This window comes from Xyrauchen texanus, chromosome 23 (genome assembly GCF_025860055.1).
Source record: "Xyrauchen texanus isolate HMW12.3.18 chromosome 23, RBS_HiC_50CHRs, whole genome shotgun sequence".
NCBI lineage: Eukaryota > Metazoa > Chordata > Actinopteri > Cypriniformes > Catostomidae > Xyrauchen > Xyrauchen texanus.
This window is the reverse complement of record NC_068298.1, coordinates 6,553,868-6,575,987: the sequence shown is the minus strand read 5'-3', so window position 1 is coordinate 6,575,987 and position 22,120 is coordinate 6,553,868. Positions and strand designations below refer to the sequence as shown.

The following is a 22,120-nucleotide window of genomic DNA, read 5'->3' as shown; positions in this document are numbered from 1 at the left end:
GAATGTCACGGAAACCATCAAGAAAAGTCTTTGTCATATTTTATGGCAAAATCAATAGCTATATATATATATATATATTTCCGTGACATCCAATTTAAATACATCTTCATTCCACAAAAAAAAAAAAAAAAAATATATATATATATATAGCACTGAATAAAATAAGAGACCACTGGAATCCAGTTTATCTGGATTTAGTATTTATAGGTATGTGTAAAATGAACATTTCTGTTTTATTCTAAAAAGTACTGACAACATTTCTCCCAAATTCCAAATAAAAATATTGTCATTTACAGCATTTATTTGCAGAAAAAGACATCTGGTCAAAATAAAAAAAGATTCAGTGTTTTCAGACTTCAAATAATGCAAAGAAAAGAAGTTCATATTCATTTTTAAACAACACAAACTTAGGAAGAGTTCAGAAATCAATATTTGGTGGAATGATCCTGATTTTCAATCCCAGTTTTCATGCGTCTTGGCATGCTCTCTACCAGTCTTTCACATTGATGTTGGGTGTCATAATGCCACTCATGGTGCAAAAATTCAAGCAGCTCGACTTTGTTTGATGGCTTGTGGCCATCCATCTTCCTCTTCATCACATTTCAGAGGTTTTCAATGGGGTTCAGGTCTGGAGATTGGGCTGGCCATGACAGGGTCTTGATCTGGTGAGCATTGTCCTGCTGGAAAAACAAATCCTCAGAGTTGGGGAACATTGTCAGAGCAGAAGGAAGCAAGTTTTCTTCCAGGATAACCTTGTATGTGACTTGATTAATGTGTCCTTCACAAAGATGAATTTGCCCGATTCCAGCCTTGCTGAAGCATCCCCAGATCATCACTGATCCTCCACCTGGTTGTCTACTGGTTAGATGGAGACCTGGAGAGGCCTACAAGCCACAGTGTCTCACACCCACTGTGAAATTTGGTGGAGGATCGGTGATGATCTGGGGGTGCTTCAGCAAGGCTGGAATCGGGCAAATTCATCTTTGTGAAGGACGCATGAATCAAGCCACGTACAAGGTTATCCTGGAAGAAAACTTGCTTCCTTCTGCTCTGACAATGTTCCCCAACTCTGAGGATTATTTTTCTGGCAGGACAATGCTCCATGCCACACAGACAGGTCAATCAAGGTGTGGATGGAGGACCATTGGATCAAGATCCTGTCATGGCCAGCCCAATCTCCAGACCTGAACCCCATTGAAAACCTCTGGAATGGGATGAAGAGGAAGCCGAGTTGCTTGAGTTTTTGCACTAGTAGTGGCATAAACAGCAATGTGAAAGACTGGCAGAGAGCATACCAAGACTCATGAAAACTGTGATTTGAAAATCAGGGTTATTCCACCAAATATTGATATCTGAACTTTTCCTAAGTCTGAAAACACTGCATCTTTTTTGTTATTTTGACCAGTTGTCATTTTCTGCAAATGAATGCTCTATATGACTATATTATTTGGAATTTGGGAGAAATGTTGTCAGTACTTTATAAAATATACACTTATTTTATTTTACTTACATATAAATAGTAAATCCAAAGAAACTGACAATTTTGCAGCGGTCTCTTCATTTTTTCCAGAGCTGTATCTACACTGATTAGCCACAACATTAAAACCACCTGCCTAATATTGTGTAAGTCCCCCTCGTGCTGCTAAAACAGCACCAACCCGCATCTCAGAATAGCTGTCTAGATAATATTCTTCTCACCACAATTGTGGTTTTGTGGTCCGTTCTTCATAATGCGACGGCTCATTTTAGCCTCATTTAGCCTTTTGCGGCCAACCCACCTGCCCACTCGGTTTTCCCGATGGCTATTCTGCCCCTGATTGGCCCCAAAGTGCGCCGGCCCACCGGGAAAATGCCCGGTATGCCAGATTACCAGTCCAGCCCTGAGTGGATATGACCTGGACATTACTTCGTGAGATTCACACAATTTCATAATGGCCGTGGCAGATCAGATTTAAGTAGGTTCATTCTTGTGCTATTTTAGACACAACCATTCCTTGCACTGAGAAATCGGTCATGCACACAGTACAAAGGATTTATTGCTGTTGATTTGCTCTACATTGATAGTGCTATATGTGCAGTGGCTTATGGCCACACTGTCAATATTGTCATCATCATAATCTTTAGTGTTGCTGTTTGTATTGCATCGTTTCTTGGAATAATGCCTTTTCAGTGCCTTTGAGAAATTGATGTTGTATATATTTATGGTAAAAACCAATGCTCTCATGCTGTTCACAATATCACTTTGAGGAATGGGGTCCAAAAGTTCAAGACCACATGTTTAATTGCTTCTATTTTGGATCTTTTTCTAATTTTATACAAAAATTTGCACTGCAAATTATATTATCAGTGTTATAATTTAAATAAAAGGTTGAAAAATGTACATTCATATCAGAATAACTTTGTATAAGCTATGTCACCCTTTGCTTCAAGACTTTAATTGGAAATGATTTTAAACATAAATCATACATGCCATTTGTTTGTAATGAAATACAAGCACCCTGTGATGTGATGTGTCTAATGTGCTCTATTGCTTTGCTCAAACAGATGCCAGTCTACAGCACCGCCCGGTGGCCAACCGCCAGTTCTGTGCTATTTCTAACAGTGGAGTGGAGCGTCGCACATCTGCCCCACCAATCAGAGTCGAGTCACCCCGTTTTCACCCCCACGCCAAGGGCAAAAACATCCGGTTGGATGCACAACTGCGGCGGGCCACACGCAAGAACAGTTTCTGCAATGGCATCACCTTCAGTCAACGCCCCGTGCGCTTGTACGAGAAGGTGCGTTTGCATCTCTCGGGAGTGCACACGGGCTGGAGTGGGGCTCTACGCTTTGGGTTCACTAGTTTAGACCCTAGCGAGCTTGCCTTAGCTGACATCCCCAAATATGCTTGCCCTGACCTGGTGACCCGGCCTGGATACTGGGCCAAAGCCCTGCCTGAGAGACTGGCCACTAGAGACAATGTTTTGTCCTTCTGGGCTGACCGACACGGGCGGGTTTTTTACAGCATCAATGATGGAGAGCCCATCCTCTTTCACTGCGGTCTAAGTGTTGCCTGTCCGCTCTGGGCCATCATAGACATCTATGGAATCACACAGGAAGTTACATTGTTAGGTGAGTACTCAGATTTAGAGTGGGTTGCAAAAGTCTACTAGTGAAAATTGCAATCTTTTATAATTTAATACTAATATTTTTATTACAGATTGTAAAAGGTCAAACTTATACAGGAATTTCAGATGTCTTCTTTCAGAATTGGTTAGTATTTGGTAGGGATGCACTGATAAGAAAATGTAGCCGATGGCGATTATAACAAATAAACTGTAGGCCGATACTGATATTTTGCCATGAACCTTATTTTGCCATCAGATCACGGTTTTACTTAAAAATGACCCTTTAAAAATTTACAAAGAGGTACAAAATCTTAAAAAAAAAAAAAAAAAAAACCATGGCACTCTTAATAATTAAAAAAACATATTATTACAAAATGTAAAAAATAAGGCCACGCCAAAATGCGTAGGAGATTTTTAAATAAATGATATTTATTTATTTTATCTTTTGTATGTAGCCATGTGACAATAAAGGCTTTTTAATTATTGAGTTTATACCCCACTTTTGAAGCACTCTCTATTGTTGGACATTGTTTAAGATACAAAAGCTTTTTACTTTTCTAATAATAAATGATTTCTCTTGGTCACATGACAGGCCAAAATTTTAAAGCGAGCCAACAATGAAAGATACATAGAAGATAAACATAAATTTTTTTTTTATATGAAAACATGATGATTGATTAAAAATAAGATTTTGTTCTTCTAAAACATTTTTCAATTATTTGTTTGGTTTTCAAAACAACAAAACTCATTTCAACAACATTTTACACGCATGTACTGTATTTGATAAAACATAACAAATTCATACTATGCATATTAGACTTGCCATGGTATCATCATTTTCACACCGGTGCGGTTTTCACATTCAAACCTAGTAACACAAGTTTTACCGCTGGTTGGACGCTAAGTGGTACTATGGGGTAATTTTCGTTAAGCAATATCCTACACAAGGTAGCTTGATTTCAGCTTAGATTTATTTGAACTTAAAATTCTAATGAAACTGGAAAAAAGCTATTAAAATTGTGTTGTTCAACTTTCTGAAAGATGGCTTTTCAACAGTTGTGAAGGGCAACATCTCTTTGGCAATGAGCCTACTTCATCCATGCATTCTCTCCATCATGGGCTACCGGTCGGGTATTTCGTTGTGCGGGTAAATGAATCACTTTTTTGGGTTGCTGTGGGTTTAATACTGGTGTTTTATTACCTTTCATCCAATGACCCAGTTTAGCTGCTTCAGATGGGGTAATGACTTTCAAATAACAAGAAATTCTGAAATTCAAAAAAAGGTCTTAACCTTTTACCCAAATCTTTTACTCTCATTGTTATGCTGACAATGTAATTTTTGTTTAAAGTTGTTCAAAAAGAGTGCAAATTTAAAGGATTTTTTCTAGTTGACTTTTGCATCCCTTTGTATTTATCTACTGAAAATGCTGTCCTACTTTTATAATGTTACAGAAACATCAATTGTCCAATAGACCCTGGAGAATTATAGCTTTTGATGTCATTCAACACACTACACTAGTTATTAACAAGTCTTCATCCAAAAGCTATCAAGAGTTGCTTCAGTTTGATATGTTTTCATAAACTGTAGCAGCTCCAAGTATGTCAGAGAAGGGTCATCTGGGATATGTCACTTTGGTTATGACACTTAAGGCTTTACTCCATATTAAGCTGGAGTTAGTTCCTTTCCCCTTCTATGATAGTCATTGTTGTTTCCAAAGGCAAGTAGGCATTATTACGTGTATTACTTATTAGGGATTATTACTTCTGCTCATTATTTACTCACCCTAATGTTGTTCCAAACCTGTATGACTTTCTGTCATCTGTGGAACACAAACAGAGATGTTTAGCAGAGTTTTAGCCAAGTCAAGTCATTCTTATTTGTATAGCGCTTTTCACGACACACATTTACAGAAAATCAAGCATTAACAGAATATGAAAACTGTTATATCTATAAAGTCTTACAGTGATCATTGTGTAGTTTGAATAAATATGATTGTAAATTGTGTATAAAAATAAATATTTAAATAATAATTGTATTTATAACCCCAGTGAACAAGATGAAGGTGACTGTGGCAAGGAACACAAATATCCATTAGATTTTGGTTAATGAAGAAAAATTGGGAGAACCCAGACTCACTGTGGGGGCCAGTTCTCCTCTGGCTAACATCATGACTATAATGTCAATATTAGATATTTGTGTGCAGTGCAAGTCATGGTTTAAAATGAGTAAACTAAGTAAGTGTTAAGGGCCAGTGTTTATACAAAGATTTTGTAAGAACTGTAAGATTAATGACTAATAATGTCTTTGAAGTCCATCCTGGATTAACTGCAGAAGTTCACATTGATCCATTGTCCTTTGTTAGTTGGCTGATGAAGGCTTTTGTTGGCAATTAATTGATAATCTATGTATTCCATTTCAAGAGTGTAGTCCATCATTAGACCGAGGTGATGCAGGCAGAGATTAATGAGGTATGTCACCTTTCAACCGGCAGGTCATTTCAGTGAGGTCTATGCTAAGTCCAAGACATTGAAAGAAATGGAATCAGTTTAGCGTAGATGCCATACATTTTTTTGCAGAGATAGAGACCATGATAAATGGTTAAGGCAGACCTAACTCATGCACCCTAATTGTGAGATGAAGGATAAATTAGGTGTATGCCTGGCTAAATAGAAGAGTCTTTAGTCTAGACTTAAACTGAGTGAGTGTGTCTGCATCTCGAACAGTGATAGGGAGACTATTCCATAGCTGAGGAGCCAAATAGGAAAATTATCTACCTCCTTTTGTGGATTTAGATATTCTAGGAACTATTAGCAGGCCAGGATTTTGTGATCTCAAGGAGCGTGATGGAATATAGTGTGGTAGAATGTCACTTAAAGGTGCTACATGTAAGATGTTTACTGTACTAAATCATAAAATGACTAATATGTCATGAGAGAATTAGGAAACATACTAAGTTGAAATACTGGCTTCTCCGATAACAATGCTACAGCCAGTTTATTCTACTTTGAATTTTCCAGAATTTATATTTATGTTTTTGCCTGTGTGATCCCACCCACTGCCCACTCACCAATAGTATTTTGACACCTCTGGTTTGCCAGATTTGAACAAGTTTGCAGGCAAACAACATTGCGTGCTGCAGCCATGGAATCCAGTAAATGAACTGGATCAGAGATTACAGATTCCACCCGACCTTAAAAGCCTCTCCATCCATCTAAAAACCACCATGACTAGAGGCGTAGGAATACAAGGATAAATATTGGAGATTCCTTTGGAAGATGGAGACAGCTTTAAGCCCATAAATCCTTTAAAACGGATGCTGAGTTGGCTAATTTGCATGTCAACATTCTGGCAACCCGCACGAGCTTCGAGTCTGGGGTGGGGCAGACCACTCTCCAATATTTTGAATTTGGATTTCAAACTTGTAGTCAATCTTACATATAGCACCTTTAAGTACTGCGGAGCTAGACCATTCAAAGCTTTGTACGTATTTAACAAAATTAAATTAATACGATTCTTTTTTCTTTTTTTTTCTCCCCAATTTGGAATGCCCAATTCCCAATGTGCTCTAAGTAATGGCGTAGTGACTCGCCTCAATCCAGGTGGCGGAGGACGAATCTCAGTTGCCTCCACTCCTGAGACCATCAATCTGCGCATCTTATCACGTGGCTTGTTGAGCACTTTAACTCGCGTGTGGAGGCTTCACACTATTCTCCGCAGTATCCATGCCCAACTCACCACGTGCCCCAATGAGAGTGAGAACCACATTATAGCGACCACAATGAGGTTAACCCAACGTGACTCCACCCTCTCCAGCAGCTGGGCCAATTGGTTGCTTAGGAAGCCTGACTGGAATCACTCAGCACGCCCTGGATTCGAACTTGCGACTCTAGGTGTGGTAGTCAGCGTCTTTACTTGCTGAGCTACATAGGCCACCCAGTTAATACGAAATTTAACAGGAAACCAATGTAACGATAATAAAATGGGGCTAATATGATCATACTCCTTGGTTCTAGTTTGCACTCTAGCTGCTGCATTTTGAACCAGTTGAAGTTTATTCACTGAACTTGTAGTACATCCTCCCAGTAATGCATTACAATAATCTAGTCTTGAGGTCATGAAGGCATGAATTCGTTTTTGGGATCAGCAACAGGGAGCATGTGTCGTAACTTAGCAATATTTCTGAGGTGGATGAATGCTGCTCTACATACATTGGACATTTGATTTTCCAAGGACAAATTGGTATCAAATATAACACCTAAATTCAAAGTAACAGTACATCCATTGAGAGTCAAATTATATTTTAACAGCTTATTTTTAGAGGTTTTTGGTCCAATAATTAGTACCTCTTTTTTGTCAGAATTGAGTAGAAGAAAATTTCTGGCCATCCGATCTTTGATTTCATTGATACTCTCTGCTAATTTGGAGAATTGTGAAATTTCTTCGGGTTTCTAAGAAATATATAGTTGGGTATCATCGGCATAACCATGGAAAATTATTCCAGGATTCCTGATAATATCTCCCAGGGGTAACATTTATAAGGAGAATAGCAGAGGCCCTAAAACTGAAGTTATTTGGTTCCCTTAGATAGACAGTGCACAAATTAGGTATTTGACAAAACAACATCACAATTTTACTAAACTTTTGAGTTTACTGTAATACAGTATGAAATTAAAACTATTCTGTCTGGACAGTGCTGGCTAAATTCAGTACTTTCAGTTCAATTTCACATTTCTTTTCAATCTATGGTCAAATGTTTTAGTTTAATGACCGTTAAACTGTCAAATTGAACATTGCCTCAAGCAACTGTTTTAGATCTTAGCTTTGCTAGTTTCATGTCTCTTGTATCACTATATGGTCTCTTTGTTCTGACATAGAAAAATAATTTAAACTCAGATAAATTTTTCCTGTCCAATAATCTGTGTAGTTGTTAAGTAGCCATGTAATTAGCAGGATAATAGTCAGCTGCTCATTATCTCAAAATTAAGCCCTACAAAATAAACTCGACTTTTCATCAAGATCCTGATCACTCTATCAAAGTTTATTTTGAGGTAATGAGTGCAAACTGTGCATTATTCCTTACTTAATTGTGATAAAAATGATGTCAGTAAAAAGAGAAGAAAAGGAATTGGTCTTAAAATTAGGCTTTGTTTTCTTAATACAAAATTACTTTTTTCCCCTTTTCTTTAGATTTTGGGGTGAAATATGACTTTAGAGCGCAACAATGCTAGACCACATTTTCAGCCATCTTTATCTAGAAGTATTTTATCCATAGGGATTTCTTAAAATCTTTCATAAAAGCGTTCTAAGCCATGATTCAAATCAACCAGCTGAGGTGAATCACAACATTACAAACGTTAATTCTAAGCAAAAAAAGGATTTGAAAATTGGACATTAAGACAAAGGTACAAGATTTGAAGACTTAATGTCTTCAGTGAAGGAATGAACTACAACTGAATGAATATCATTGGAAATATATAAAACTATTGAAGTTTAAGTAGTTGTCTAAAAGTTTATATACATTTTGATTTTATTGCAAATCAAATATATATATTTTAAAAGTGCGTCATGGAAGTAGGTGTTCGCTGCAGAGCTTATTTTCCGTGGTTGGTTTGCCGTGATTCTCTGATTCATGGATTGTTTCCCTTTACGATCATGGGTAGTGTAATTCTTCACCAGAAATTCCACTATTTAACATGATCAGTTTTGTCTATGGCAAAAATTAATGGGATTTTTACTTCTGGAACTTCTGTGCTCTAATCTTGACAGTTACTGTGAGATTGCAGGCTGATCACTAAGTGAAATCGGAAACAGCAGTTTTACTTTTCTTTAGCTAAAATCGATCTGTACTTACTGAAATGTGAAACACTGCCCCCAGTGGTGAAATCTGTAAGTCTTGTTGGGGGCATATGGATGTATTCCAGCTGTACAGGCTATGATACAGTGAAGAGGAAACATTACTGTAAAGGGATCAATGGAAAGGAGGAGGCGAGAACCGTCTTGACGATATAAATAATATTTTAATGAGAAACTTAAAACAAGGACACAAACACACATGACGGACATGTCCGTAAACTATCTCTCTCTCCCGCACAATCCTCTGCAGTCGACCTTTATCCCTCTCGGGAGGCTTGATTAGCCTAATACGGTACCAGGTGTGTAGGATCACTACCCCGCCCTGCCCTCCGCCCTGCCACATTTACCATCAGTGGAGTAAAAATGTAGCCTAGGGAAAAATGCAACCTCTGAATCGCGTTAGTCACTGATTATTTGACTGCGATTATCTTCCTTTTTTCAACGTGGTATACAAAGCTGGGTCTCGCACGCTGCTGATGCAACACGTTTCCAGTCGTGTTGCAAAGGATGGTAAACGCACTGGAGCCCATGCAAAAATATCTGATAGGATATGTCGCTTGTGTTGTGAGTCGGCATAATCTGGCCATTCCTAGTGTACTCAGAACTCTCAGAAACAACATGCCGACTTCCTGTTTGATCATGCTGGAGATTCATTCGTTAATATTTTTCGCTAAGACATTAGATGCACTTTTGTTATTAGAGCATAAGAATTTAAAGTGACTTCTTAATCTGTAATGACTCACTGATCTCTCTTTCTTCTTTCAGAAAGCACATTTGCTGAGAGCGTGGGCACGAGCTGTCTGAGCGCGGCTCGACTCAGTGCCTATCTGCCCCAGAGCAACCACGACTCGGCCAATTACAACAACAACCAGCTCGAGACCAACCAGGCCGCCGCAGCGAAGTTTGCCACGCTTCAGCTCAGCAACTACAACCAGCTTATCCCCAGCAGTTCCACATCTTCTACCCCTTCTTCATCCAATGCCTTCAGCACCCAGAGAGCAGCCCGTGGCCTCTCCTCGCCCCTCGACACTGACCTACACTTTCACCCAGTGCGAGGTCCTGACGTGGTACTCTCTAATGACCGAATGGTCGCGTGCACCCACTTTCTGGACAGCAGCAGAACTCTGATGTTCAGCGACAGGCCTGTTCGTGTGGGCGAGACTCTGTATATGGAGGTCGGCCATCTAGGTTTGCCATATTTTGGGGCGTTTCTATTTGGTATGACTTCTTGTGATCCAGGCACCCTCAATGCGGGCGAGCTTCCCGCTGACCCGGAAGTTCTTCTAGACCGTAAGGAGTACTGGGTTGTGTACAGGGGTTTTCCTGTGCCAGCGGCAGGCGATGTGCTCAGCTTTACTTTTCTGGCCAATGGGGAGGTACATCACGGCGTTAACGGAGGGGCGCGTGGCCGTCTGCTCTGTGTTGACTCGTCTCAAGTTCTATGGGCCTTCTTCACTCTGCACGGGGCCGTGAACCGACTCAGGATATTAGGTTTGTATTTACAAATTCACTCAGGGCCTAGCTTGATTTGCACCAAATGTTTGTTTGTAGTTTTTCATGCATTAAGGATATACGAAGAATGCTTGTTTGATCATTTGTCTTACAATAACTTAGGGTTGAATGGATGAACTTGATGCATGCAGCCAACACAACATGTAGCACAAATTGAGAAACTACACCAACTACAAACAAATGGAATGATATTATGCTCTTGTCTTCCTGCCATGCTATAGAAACTATGTTATTACCTAAAGCCATCTTTACATTGCAAAGGTGGCACAAAGGCTGCATCTGAAGTGGCATTTAGGTGCATTTACACAGACTGTTCAATGCTGCTCGGAGTAGGCATAAACTCTTGCTTTGCTTAAGTGAGTTACAACATTTGCTATTGCAATTTTGGAATGACCTAATTGTGGATAAGCTAGTGACAGTGAGCTCATTCCAACAAATAGCACCTTAAAAATAAAATAGATCATACACTGTTTTTCTCCCAGGGTTCCTCTTCCACTTAGAAATACATTCCAACATGTGTCCTACAGCCAGCCATATTTCACGATGCCACTTTTCTTATTCCAGTGCTCTGAAATAATTCCCCCTGAGTCCAATTATATGATTCATAACAGCATGACATGCTACAAAAAGGGGGAAAATCAGTGGTTAAAACAGTTTTCTCTGTTGCTTTCATTTGAATCCACTTGGTTCTAAGTGATGAAGAGCATGCACTCTAAACATTCCATATGTAAGAAATAAAACACATCATGGGACAATTGAAAAAGTTTCAATTGGAATGTGGCATTCCTGCCCAGAATGGAAAATGGAATATGCTGTCATCTTTTTTTTTTTTTTTTTTTTTACAGATTATGTAACATAGCCTACTTTATTTAGGCTACACATTCTTTAATATCGAGAAGATGTTTAGTTTGAAATTGTGCTGCTATTTTCAGTTTACTTCAGGGGTGTCTTAACTTTTTTTATTGGGGGCCAGATGCGCACAAATATTAGGAGTAAAAGCCCACATGGCTGTAATAATTTAAATGTTTTAATGACACTTTTTGCTCTAGCGCAGGTGTTTTCAAACTGGGGTCTGGGGGCGCGAGGGGGTGCTAGCGGGTCTGCGGACAATTTCAGAGAAAGAAAAAAGTGCTCATAAATGTAAAAAAGTGAAAAACTAAATGCAACATTACTATGTGTTTAACATTATTACCATTTCTGATTAATTTAAATGTCTCTATTCAGGTTTATACATTTAATTAATCAATCAATTCTTAATTATTGGATAAATAAATATATGCTCTGAACATACTTTTAAAATTAAGATAAATATTTTCAGTATAATTATGGATCCTCCCATATGGACATATGGGGCATATTTTAAGAACAAACTATTGGCCGATACCAATATTTTGCTGCTAACTTATCTTATTTTGTCAAAAAATTATTGGATTGGATCTGTAACAAATTACAGGCCAAAATTGTAAGAGAGCCACAATAAAAGTATAACATAACAATTTGTGTTGGGGTACTTGCACTTTTAAAACATTTTTGCACATCTGTTTTTGAGGTTTTAAACTATAGAACTCACATTTGACATATTATGAATTCTTAATATGAATTATTATATTTGACTTGCTTTACTTTTTTGGATTACAATTATTTTGGTAGGTATTTTTTTTATTAAACACAGAAATGTTTTTATAAACGTGACACAATGCAATAACTTTACATAACCAATGATAAATAAACAATCAGTTTTTAATATGGTTATAGCTGATGGTTTTAATTTGGTCAAAAATTGACATTGGTGCATCCCCACAGATAATATTTAAATCATTTGTTTTTTTATTATATCACACAAAATTTTCCCGAATTTTTCTCTGGTCTTTATCCACACAAATATTTAGCGACCTGTAGATATTATAGGAGGGGATCCCTCGCAAGTTGATTGTCATATTTATATATTACACGTATTGCAGCAGTTCCGAGCTGAACAGTTCATATGAAATCCTTTAGTTTTAAACAATGTCCACCAACATCTACTCAGTTTACTTCCATAAAACAAGACTTGTACTATATCTAGTGCATTCAGAAAGTATTCAGACACTTTTTCACATTTTGTTATTTGCAGCCTTATGCTAAATTGCTTTAAATTATAAATATTTTACACATCAATCTTCACTCCATTCCCCATAAGGACAAAGCAAAAAAGAAAATTATTTTTAATAACTTTGCAAATTAATTAAAAGGAAAAAACTGAAATATCACACTGACATAAGTATTCAGACCCTTCATTCAGTACTTAGTTGAAGCACCTTTGGCAGCGATTACAGCCTCAAGTCTTTTTGGGTATGAAGCAACAAACTTTGCACACCTGGATTTGGGGAATTTCAGCCATTCTTCTCTGTGGATCCTCTCAAGCTCAGGTTGGATGGGGACCATCAGTGGACAGCCATTTTCAGTTTTCTCCAGAGTTGTTTGATTGGGTTACTCTGGGTGGGCCACTCAAAGACATTCACAGAGTTGTCCCGTAGCCACTCTTGTGTTGTCTCGTCTGTGTGCTTCGGGTCATTGTCCTGTTTTACCAAACTTCTTCCATTTAAGAGTTATGGAGGCCACTGTGCTATTGGGAACCTTCAGTGCAGCCTAAACATTTTTGTAGCCTTCCCCAGATCTGTGCCTCGACACAATCCAGTCTCTGAGCTCTGCAGGAAGTTCCTTTGACCTCATGGCTAGATTTTTGCTCTGATATGCATTTTCAGCTGTGAGACCTTATATAGAGAGGTGTGTGCCATTCTAAAGTATGTCCAATCAATGGAATTTGCACAGGTGGACTCCAATCAATGTGTAGAAACATCTCAAAGATGATCCAGAGAAACTATATGCACCTGAGCTAAATTTCAAGTGTCATAACAAAGGGTCTGAATACTTATGTCAATGTGATATTTCAGTTTTATTTTCTTTTGTAAATTTGCAGTTATCAAAAATCAGTTTTTTGCTTTGTCCTTATGGGGGATGGAGTGTAGATTGATGTGGAAAAAATTATAATTTAAAGCATTTTAGCATAAGGCTGAAACATAACAAAATTAAAAAAATTGAAGGGGTCTGAATACTTTCTGAATGCACTGTGTATATAACTATTATTGTCATTATAGTCATGCTGTATAGCTACAGGGGAACTGGCTCCTCCAGGTGAGCCTGGTTTCTCCCAAGGGTTTTTTCTCCATTAACTAACATCTCATGGAGATTCCTTGCCACAGTCACCTTTGGCTGGCTAACTGGAGACCTAAAGAGATTCATTTTAAGACGTGATTTTAAATCACGCTATTCACCGCACGAGGACTTAAAAATTTTACAGCTTAATTTTCTGTTACAGCACGATTCTCTGTATAGCTGCTTTGTTGTGAAGTGCTTTACAGAGTAAAATGACTTGACTTGAAACTTGACGTGATATGTTGACTCGTGTGCTCTTCAGGACTTCAGGTTATGTAATGGAAACTGATGAACTGATAATCTGCCATTTTACTCATGATTTGTGTCAATGTGAATAAAAGTAATTGTTGTTGTTGTTGTGCCTCTAGTGTTAATTTCACCAGGAAATAGCCATGATATGTACAAGGAGCTATGCAAAAATCATTTAGTAAAAATACAGGTGTAGTAACATGAATCTTTGCTCTCATTAGTGTATCCAAATTTTTCCAACCTCTGTCAATTTTGGTCTATTTTTATTCCCCTGGAGAAAAAGATGGTCCCATTTTATATTAGGTGGCCTTAACTACTATGTACTTAACCATTTGATACAATGTACTTATTATGCACATATTGTTGAATTGTAATTATATGTAAAGTACCTGCGTTTAATTACATTTGTAGTTACACAGTTAATTTTACCCCTAACACAGTTAACACTTAACCCCTTATCCTAACCATACCTTTATTCCAAAACCTACCCGTACCTCAACCTCTGTATCAGCAAATGTGGATATTTTGCAGAACAACATGTAGTTACACAGTAAACACATAGTCTTGTATGCATTTAATGTTAGTACATAGTAGTTAAGGCCACCTAATATAAAGCATGACCAAGAACACTCAAATAATTCAATTAAAAACTTTACAATTTTATGAGTAGAATATACAGTACTGTGCAAAGGTTTAAGGCACTTAAGATGTTTCACAAAAGCATTTGTCTTAAGATGGTTATTTATATCTTCAGCTTTATTGTGTCAATAGGAAATGTACATTTAGACTCCCAAACAATTCTTTAGCAAATAGAAAAGATTAGAATAGAAGTACAGGGAGCCCTGCAACAGATGGCATGACCCCCATTTTTTAAGACATCCTCACTATGCACCATTATTCACATGTGCCTAAAACTTTTACTGCACAGTACTGTACCTGTGACTCCAGTCAGGCTTCCTAAGCAACCAATTGGCCCGGTTGCTAAGGTAGGTAGAGTCAAGTTGGGTTAACCTCTTCGTGGTCGCTATAATGTGGTTCTCGCTTTCAGTGGGGCGCATGGCGAGTTGTGCGTGGATGCCGCGGAGAATAGTGTGAAGCCTCCACACGCTCTACGTCTCCATGGTAACGCGCTCAACAAGCCACGTGATGAGATGCGTGGATTGACGGTCTCGGATGCGGTGGTAGCTGAGATTCGTCCTCCACCACCCGGATTGAGGCGAGTCACTACGCCTCCACGAGGACTTGGAGCACATTGGGAATTGGGTATTCCAAACTAGGGAGGGAAAAAAAACAAAAAAAAAAGAGTAGCATATACCTTAAAACTAACAGGCGTAACCTAAAAATGACAACACTCCAATTTTTGTTTCATATGTTTTTTAAAAGGAATTTCATGTCGTTTTCACAATAGTAGGGCTAATTCTGTTGTTTATTAAAAGGCCATAGTTTAGACACCCCTGGTTTAAGGCATACAGTAGTTTGCACATTTGGCTTTGTTCTCATGTCAGCAGATGTCCATTGTAATAAATGATGTTCTTTTTCTTTTTTAGGAACAATGCAGGCCAATCCACCCACCTCCTCATCAGTGTCCCAGGGATCAACACCTGACGACAGTGACTCTGATCTGGCTTTCAGTGTCAACAGATCCTCCTCTGCCTCCGAGTCCTCTCTTGGTAAGTCTTGATCAATTGTTGTGTTACAGCACTATGAATTAGTTTTTAAACTGAAGTGGGTTTCTGATGTTGTGTAACGTGTTATTTTTCAGTGACGGCTCCCAGCTCACCTCTCAGTCCACCTGTCTCGCCCACTCTCTCCTCATCAGACACACCGTTGAGCAGCAAGAACAGTGAATGCACAGTCTGCTTCGATCAGGAGGTGGACACTGTCATCTATACGTGTGGACACATGTGTTTGTGTAATGACTGCGGACTGAGACTCAAGAGACAGATTAATTCGTGTTGTCCCATCTGTCGTAGACCCATAAAAGACGTTATCAAAACCTACAGGCCATGAAGGGGCTACAACAAAGGATTTAGCCAAAAACTCGGTAGCTATGGTTTAATATCATGTATATGTAGCTTTGATTTGTGTAGCATTACGCTCTTGTCCATATTTATCTCAACTCTGGTTTTAACATTTTATCTAAAGACAAATGTAAATGAAGGCATGGATTATGAGGATTTACAAAGGTTTGTCTGATAACAGTTGATAATCAGATATTATTAGTGCCTTTCTTTAGTGTGTGGATTAGACAATCATATTTGAGAGTTTTTGTATAGGTGTTAGTTTAAATATTAAAATGATTCAGAGGGACCTGGACATGCAAAAAGAACGTTTTTAACAAGCAATTGATTATAGAGATAGTTCACCCCCAAAATTACCCACCCTCATGTCATTTCAAACCTGTATGAATTTCTTTCTTGTGTGTCACAGAAAGGTTTTTTAATGAATATCTCAGTCCGTAGATTCAGTACAATGACAGTGGGGAGTGCCTCATTTTAAAGCTTAAAAAAAGGATCCACAAGTATCATAATAGTCGTCCATGTGACTACAAAATTGACTGGAGGAAGTTTTCTTATTTGAAATAGTAATAATAACAAGAATACATTGTAAAAAAATGTACGCATATAAATTTCCTAACAGAATTCCATTAAATTGAATTGAATAATCGTTCAAAATAAATAAATAAAAAACGATTTATTTGACGTTTTATTAATCTAATTTTGTTTAACATTACACAATTTAATTTGATGGAATTTTGTCATGAAATGTAAATGTGTCAGTCTTAAAAATAGGCTAAAATGTTTTTTTTGAATATTTTCCGAGCACTGTGAGAGACGCTTGTTCACTCGTCATAGGGGTTTGGAACATATGAGGGTGAGTAAAACATGACAGAATTTTTATTTTTGGGTGAACTAATCCTTTAATATACGGGGCTACAAATGTGGTTGTGATATTAAATAAAAATAACTGTTTTGTATTTGTTTTGAGATTCTGATTGCGGTGTTAAAGGAGAAAAGAAGACTTGTTTTATGTCAGTTGAAGGGTTTGAGAATTTGTTGCATTTATATCTAGAGGTAAACTCTGCACTAAAACACATCCTTCCCCTTTGTGTGAAGTCATTTGTGATGTGTACCTGGAGGACAACATTTTAAGTAAAGAACAAAAAAATCTTTCATGTTTATTTGATGTGGTAGAAGTGGTTTAATGTCAGATTTCTATTTCAGATTTTGACTTTGCAAATGTGGAAACTGGATTTTATTCATATTTTAAACAGTGGAATTTCCTAGTACTCATTTTGTCCAATGGACCACTATAAAAAGTTAAACCACAAATAGCGGGTCAATTCTTTTCAGTAATCAATGAACCATGAGAAAAATACATTTACTGTATATCTGGACTACAAGTAAAGCAATGGCAAGAATCACCTCAACCAAAAAGTTAAAATAATACTGAATTACAACATTAAATTATAATCACCTGTAAAGATGTCAAACGTAAATGTTCCTGTTAAAGGGACAGTTCACCCAAAATGATAAGGAGCTGGTCAAGGAGTACTAGTAAAGCAAGTCACGTACAGAAAGGAAAGTTACACTTGAAATATATAATGTGTTTTATTAAATATGCACAGGCGCTTTTTTCCGAAACGGCTTCTATGATATTTATTTATGGATTAAACCGTTACATATTCAGGCATAAATTAAGTCAGTTAAACTTGGTGCATTCTTGTGACACGAATACAGATGTTTGATTCAACATCTGCCTGGCCTCCAGATAAAGATGTTTTTATGTGATACCCTTGAAAGAAATCATTAAAAATGTTAAAGAGAGACATATTTTATCCTAACAAAATCTTGTGACAGATCTTTAAGTAACCCAGCCTTTTTAGTAAGTATTTAGTAGTACTTTTACTATATTACTATAGTACATTGCCAGAGGCTGGCGACATAAAGAGGGGAAAACATTTGCTATTTGTACCAGTAGAGGGTGAGAAAAATTTACTTCGAACATCTGATATGGCCACTGTTTGTGCCAAGAAAGAAAACCACAAAGTATTTTTTTTTTTTGTTATGATATGGCAAGAGCAAATACTCATATAAGGGAGTTTAATTTGTAAATACTAGGCTGCATTAAACATGCACATTAACATTGTTACCAGCAGAGGGATCATCCTGTCTGTTGTCCCAAAAGTACTTGAGTCACACATAAAAGTGTATGCATGTACAATTTGTGCATCTCCTCTTTAAAATAAGTGCCACTTGGTTCAATATTTTGTTATCTAATGCAAATACATTCATATATTTATATGAGTATATTAAGTGGACCAAATACCCAAAGCAAATTATTTAATTTCAGCAAATTTAGAGTCAAAATTCTGAAGAATGTGTTTGAGTTTCATAAACATTTGTAAAACATTTATTAATCAAATTAAATTGGAGAGAAATATAATAATCAATGTATCTTGTACTCCATTTTGGGGCCAGTATGCAACATCCTGATTATTGTAGAATGAATAATTATAGCACTCATCTAGAACACAGAGAAGAACAAGGACACCCTGTGCAAACATCATGCATGACCCGAGACACAAGTCAGCCGATGTGATGAAACTGAGCTGTGATGAGTTGATTGGGCTTTTTATTGCAACAGGATACACCCCCAATGTTTGATAACACACACACACACACACACACACACGGACTAGAGAGAGTCTATATACTAAGCTATTGTAAATACTCGCATAATGCATATTTGAGGCATTCCTCCAATCACTTTGGACGAAAGCATCTGCTAAAGGAATAAATGAGTTTATTATAAACTTATAATAAATGTATTAGGTTTTTGTAACAATATTTGAGGGAGTGATCCAAAGACAAACTGAATGATCCAACATATGGTGGATAAATGTGTTGCTCTGACGTGAATTCATGAGTCATTCTGGTTGCAACAGGACACAAAGTTCAACATAAAACGGTCTAAACAAAGATAACAGTTTGATCTCTCTTATCCCCAGGAATTAGCTTCTCTGACCACCATCAGGAAAATGTTTATGAAATAATGGAGGTATTATTTATAGAGTGTAGTTCAGACTTTTATTTCATTAACCTGCAGTTCCTCCAAGTGAAATTTAAATTTTAGGTGTAATATACATACATACACAGCACGGTGCAAAAGTTAAGCAATTAAGATGTTTCACTAAAACATTTGTCTTAAGATGGTTATTTATATCTTCAGCTTTGTGTCAATAGGAAAAATACATTTTAGAGTCCCAAACATTACTTTTGCAAACAGAAAAGATTAGAATAGAAGAACAGGGAGCCCTGCAACAGATGGCATGACCCCCATAGAGCCCCCAATGAACATCTAGTCAGTCTGAGATTACATGAAGTGACAGAAGCAACTGAGACAGCCCAAATAGACTGAAGAACTGTGGTGAATTCTCCAAGAAGCTTGGAACATCCGATCTGCCAACAACCAAGAAAAACTGTGTCCAGGTGTACCTAGAAGAATTTGGGCTGTTTTAAAGGCAAAGATGGTCACATCAAATATTGATTTAGCTTTTTTGTTTACTGGAGTTTGTATGACATTAATTGATAAATAAAAACTATTTATGGCATCCTCAATATGCAACATTTTTCACAAGTGCCTAAATCTTTTGCACAGTACTGCGTATGTATGCATGTACACACACACACACACACACACACACACACACACACGAAAAGTATATACACCTTAAAGGAAAAGTTGTTATATTAACTGAACCATCAATCAGAACTGAAAGTAAATAATCTCAATTCTTCTTCAGTTGCGCAATGATTAAATGTTTAATATCCCAGCAACAACATGCTGTTTGATAGTAACCATAAGTAACAAATAAATGCACAAGATTAAACTTTGTCATTCAAAATATATATTTCTATTTTTATTCTCATTTATTTAAAATATTCTTATTTACATCATATATTTTTTAGCAAATTTGAATGAATGAAATTGCAAAAACAGCTTTACTGCTTACTGGGATTGTAAATCCAGTCAAGCCTTAAATGTTTCTAACAAGTTATCCATTCCAGGAGGAATTCAGTCCTTCAGTAAATGTTTTGCAGTGCTGTTTTGTACTTCACTACTTAACCCTATATCAGTGTGGTGTAGCTATGGACATGTTGTATTTTCCTTTCTCCCTTTTCAGAAAAAAAACTAAAACAATGCATTATCGGAAGTAAAAGGGAAGTATTTAAAGTAACCAAATAAATGTTTCCAAGCCACATGACATTTGATTTTCCCTTCAAGACTCTTTTACCTGGGGTCACACCTGCTGAAGTGCTCCACAAATGAACCAGTTTGTCCTGTTCTAACTCTACGAAACTTTTATTCTCTGGACTATTGCTTACCCTCATCATTTCTAGCTTAGAGATATGAGATATGACAAATCGTACAGGAAGATGACACCATATGTTTTGACCATCTATCCAGTGTAACAGTCTATTTTAATAGTAAAGTGTGATTTTGCAACTGCTTAGCAAAATTTGAAGGAACATTGTTGCTGTTTGTTTATAATTTGATCTGGTCTATATGTTTAGGATTTGAAGATAACATCCCTAATGGGACTATTAGTTTTAACTAGCATCTAAGATATGAAAGCTCTATAAATTCTACACAGTTGCTTGGCCAAATTTTGACTTGTGTATTAGATACAGCAGAAACAGTAATAGTATGCTATTCCAAACATAACAATGCACTTAATCCAAGTCAGCAACAGTTCACGCACCTAATGTGTCACAGATATATTATCTTATTATCTACAACAACACTTCTCATCTCTCTAAAGTTGACTGTGTACATGCACAGCGTTCATATAACAAATGGAACATATTTCACAACCTAGGATTGAGAACTACTGTTAGAAGGAACACTTTTATGCTTCAAATTCATCCTATAACGTGCTAGGAAGCCCTTTACATTACTTCAGTTAATGCTAAAAAGGTGCACACAGTAATTATTTCCTCATTAAAAAAAAATTAATATTACTAAAGATACAAAAAAACAAAATCATGACCACTCACATGATATAAAAAATTTTATCTCACCCACACCTATACTTTCATGACTGAACACATGGATTAAACCACTGCAGTCATATGGATTACTATTATGCTCCCTTCATGTGGATTTTGGAGCTTCAAAATTTTGGCACTTCTATTGTATCAACCAAAAGAGCTGAAATATATTCTAAAAATCTTCATTTGAGTTCAGCAGATGAAAGAAAGTCATATACATCTGGGATGCCAAGAGGGTGGGTAAATGAGAGGATTTTCATTTTGTGGGTGAACCATCCCTTTATCAAAGTGGTTTTATTCTGCATGGAGAGGGTCCCCTCATGGGGACTGCCATGTTATGATCACATGACCAGCCAAAAACAGGTCAAATTATAATAAATGCCGTTATTGGACATTTTCACTCATGTATTAAATTTATCATGGCTGACTGAACAGGGAATTTTTACAATGACATTGTTAACTGAAAACTGTTGCATTTAAATGGATGCTACAACCAGGCCCCCCTAGGTGTCAGCCAAGAACGAGCGCATACTTCAGAAATAGTATCACAGTTGTGCGGTTTCGAACAAGTTATTGGATAAACAAGGATAGATGGATGTGTGTGTGTGTGTGTGTGTGTGTGGAGAGAGAGAGAGAGAGAGAAAGATGGAGCGTGTGAGATCACCGGTTGCCACATCGAAGCAGAGATGCTGTCAGCTTTCTCAGTGGTAAAGACACCTGGACACATTTTTTCTTGGTTGTTGGAAGATAGGATGTTCCAAGCGTCTTTGAGAATTCACCACAGTTCTTCTTCTGTCTCAATTGCTTTTGTCTCTATGTAATCTCAGACTGACTCAATGTTAAGGGGGGCAATGAGTCAATGACATCTGTTGCAGGGCTCCCTGTTCTTCTTTTGTAATCTTTTCCATTTGGAAAAATTATGTTTGGGAGTCTAAAATGTATTTTTCCTATTGACACACTAAAGCTGAAGATATAAATAACCATCTTAAGACAAATGTTTTAGTAAAACATCTTAAGAGCCTAAAACTTTTGTGCAGTGCTGTGTGTGTATATATACATACATACATACATACATTTTCCTTTTAGTTTTTACATAGTGTACCTTTAAATGACATCTATTATAATAAAAAAGGAAACTGAAAAGCAAG

General features: G+C 37.2%; 1 protein-coding gene across 3 annotated transcripts in view; it reads left to right on the top strand.

Annotated features, from left to right (window-relative positions):
• The window catches only part of LOC127617285 (E3 ubiquitin-protein ligase NEURL1B-like), a 53,627-nt gene extending 36,378 nt beyond the window's left edge, over window positions 1-17,249 (top strand). For all 3 annotated transcript variants that reach the window (XM_052089236.1, XM_052089237.1, XM_052089238.1), the window contains 4 exons: window positions 2,545-3,111; window positions 9,727-10,452; window positions 15,465-15,587; window positions 15,680-17,249. In XM_052089236.1, the coding sequence (XP_051945196.1) occupies window positions 2,545-3,111; window positions 9,727-10,452; window positions 15,465-15,587; window positions 15,680-15,927 (1,664 nt within the window). In that variant the 3' untranslated portion in view covers window positions 15,928-17,249. The remainder of the gene's footprint in view (window positions 1-2,544; window positions 3,112-9,726; window positions 10,453-15,464; window positions 15,588-15,679) is intronic.
• The last annotated feature ends 4,871 nt before the right edge of the window (window positions 17,250-22,120 follow it).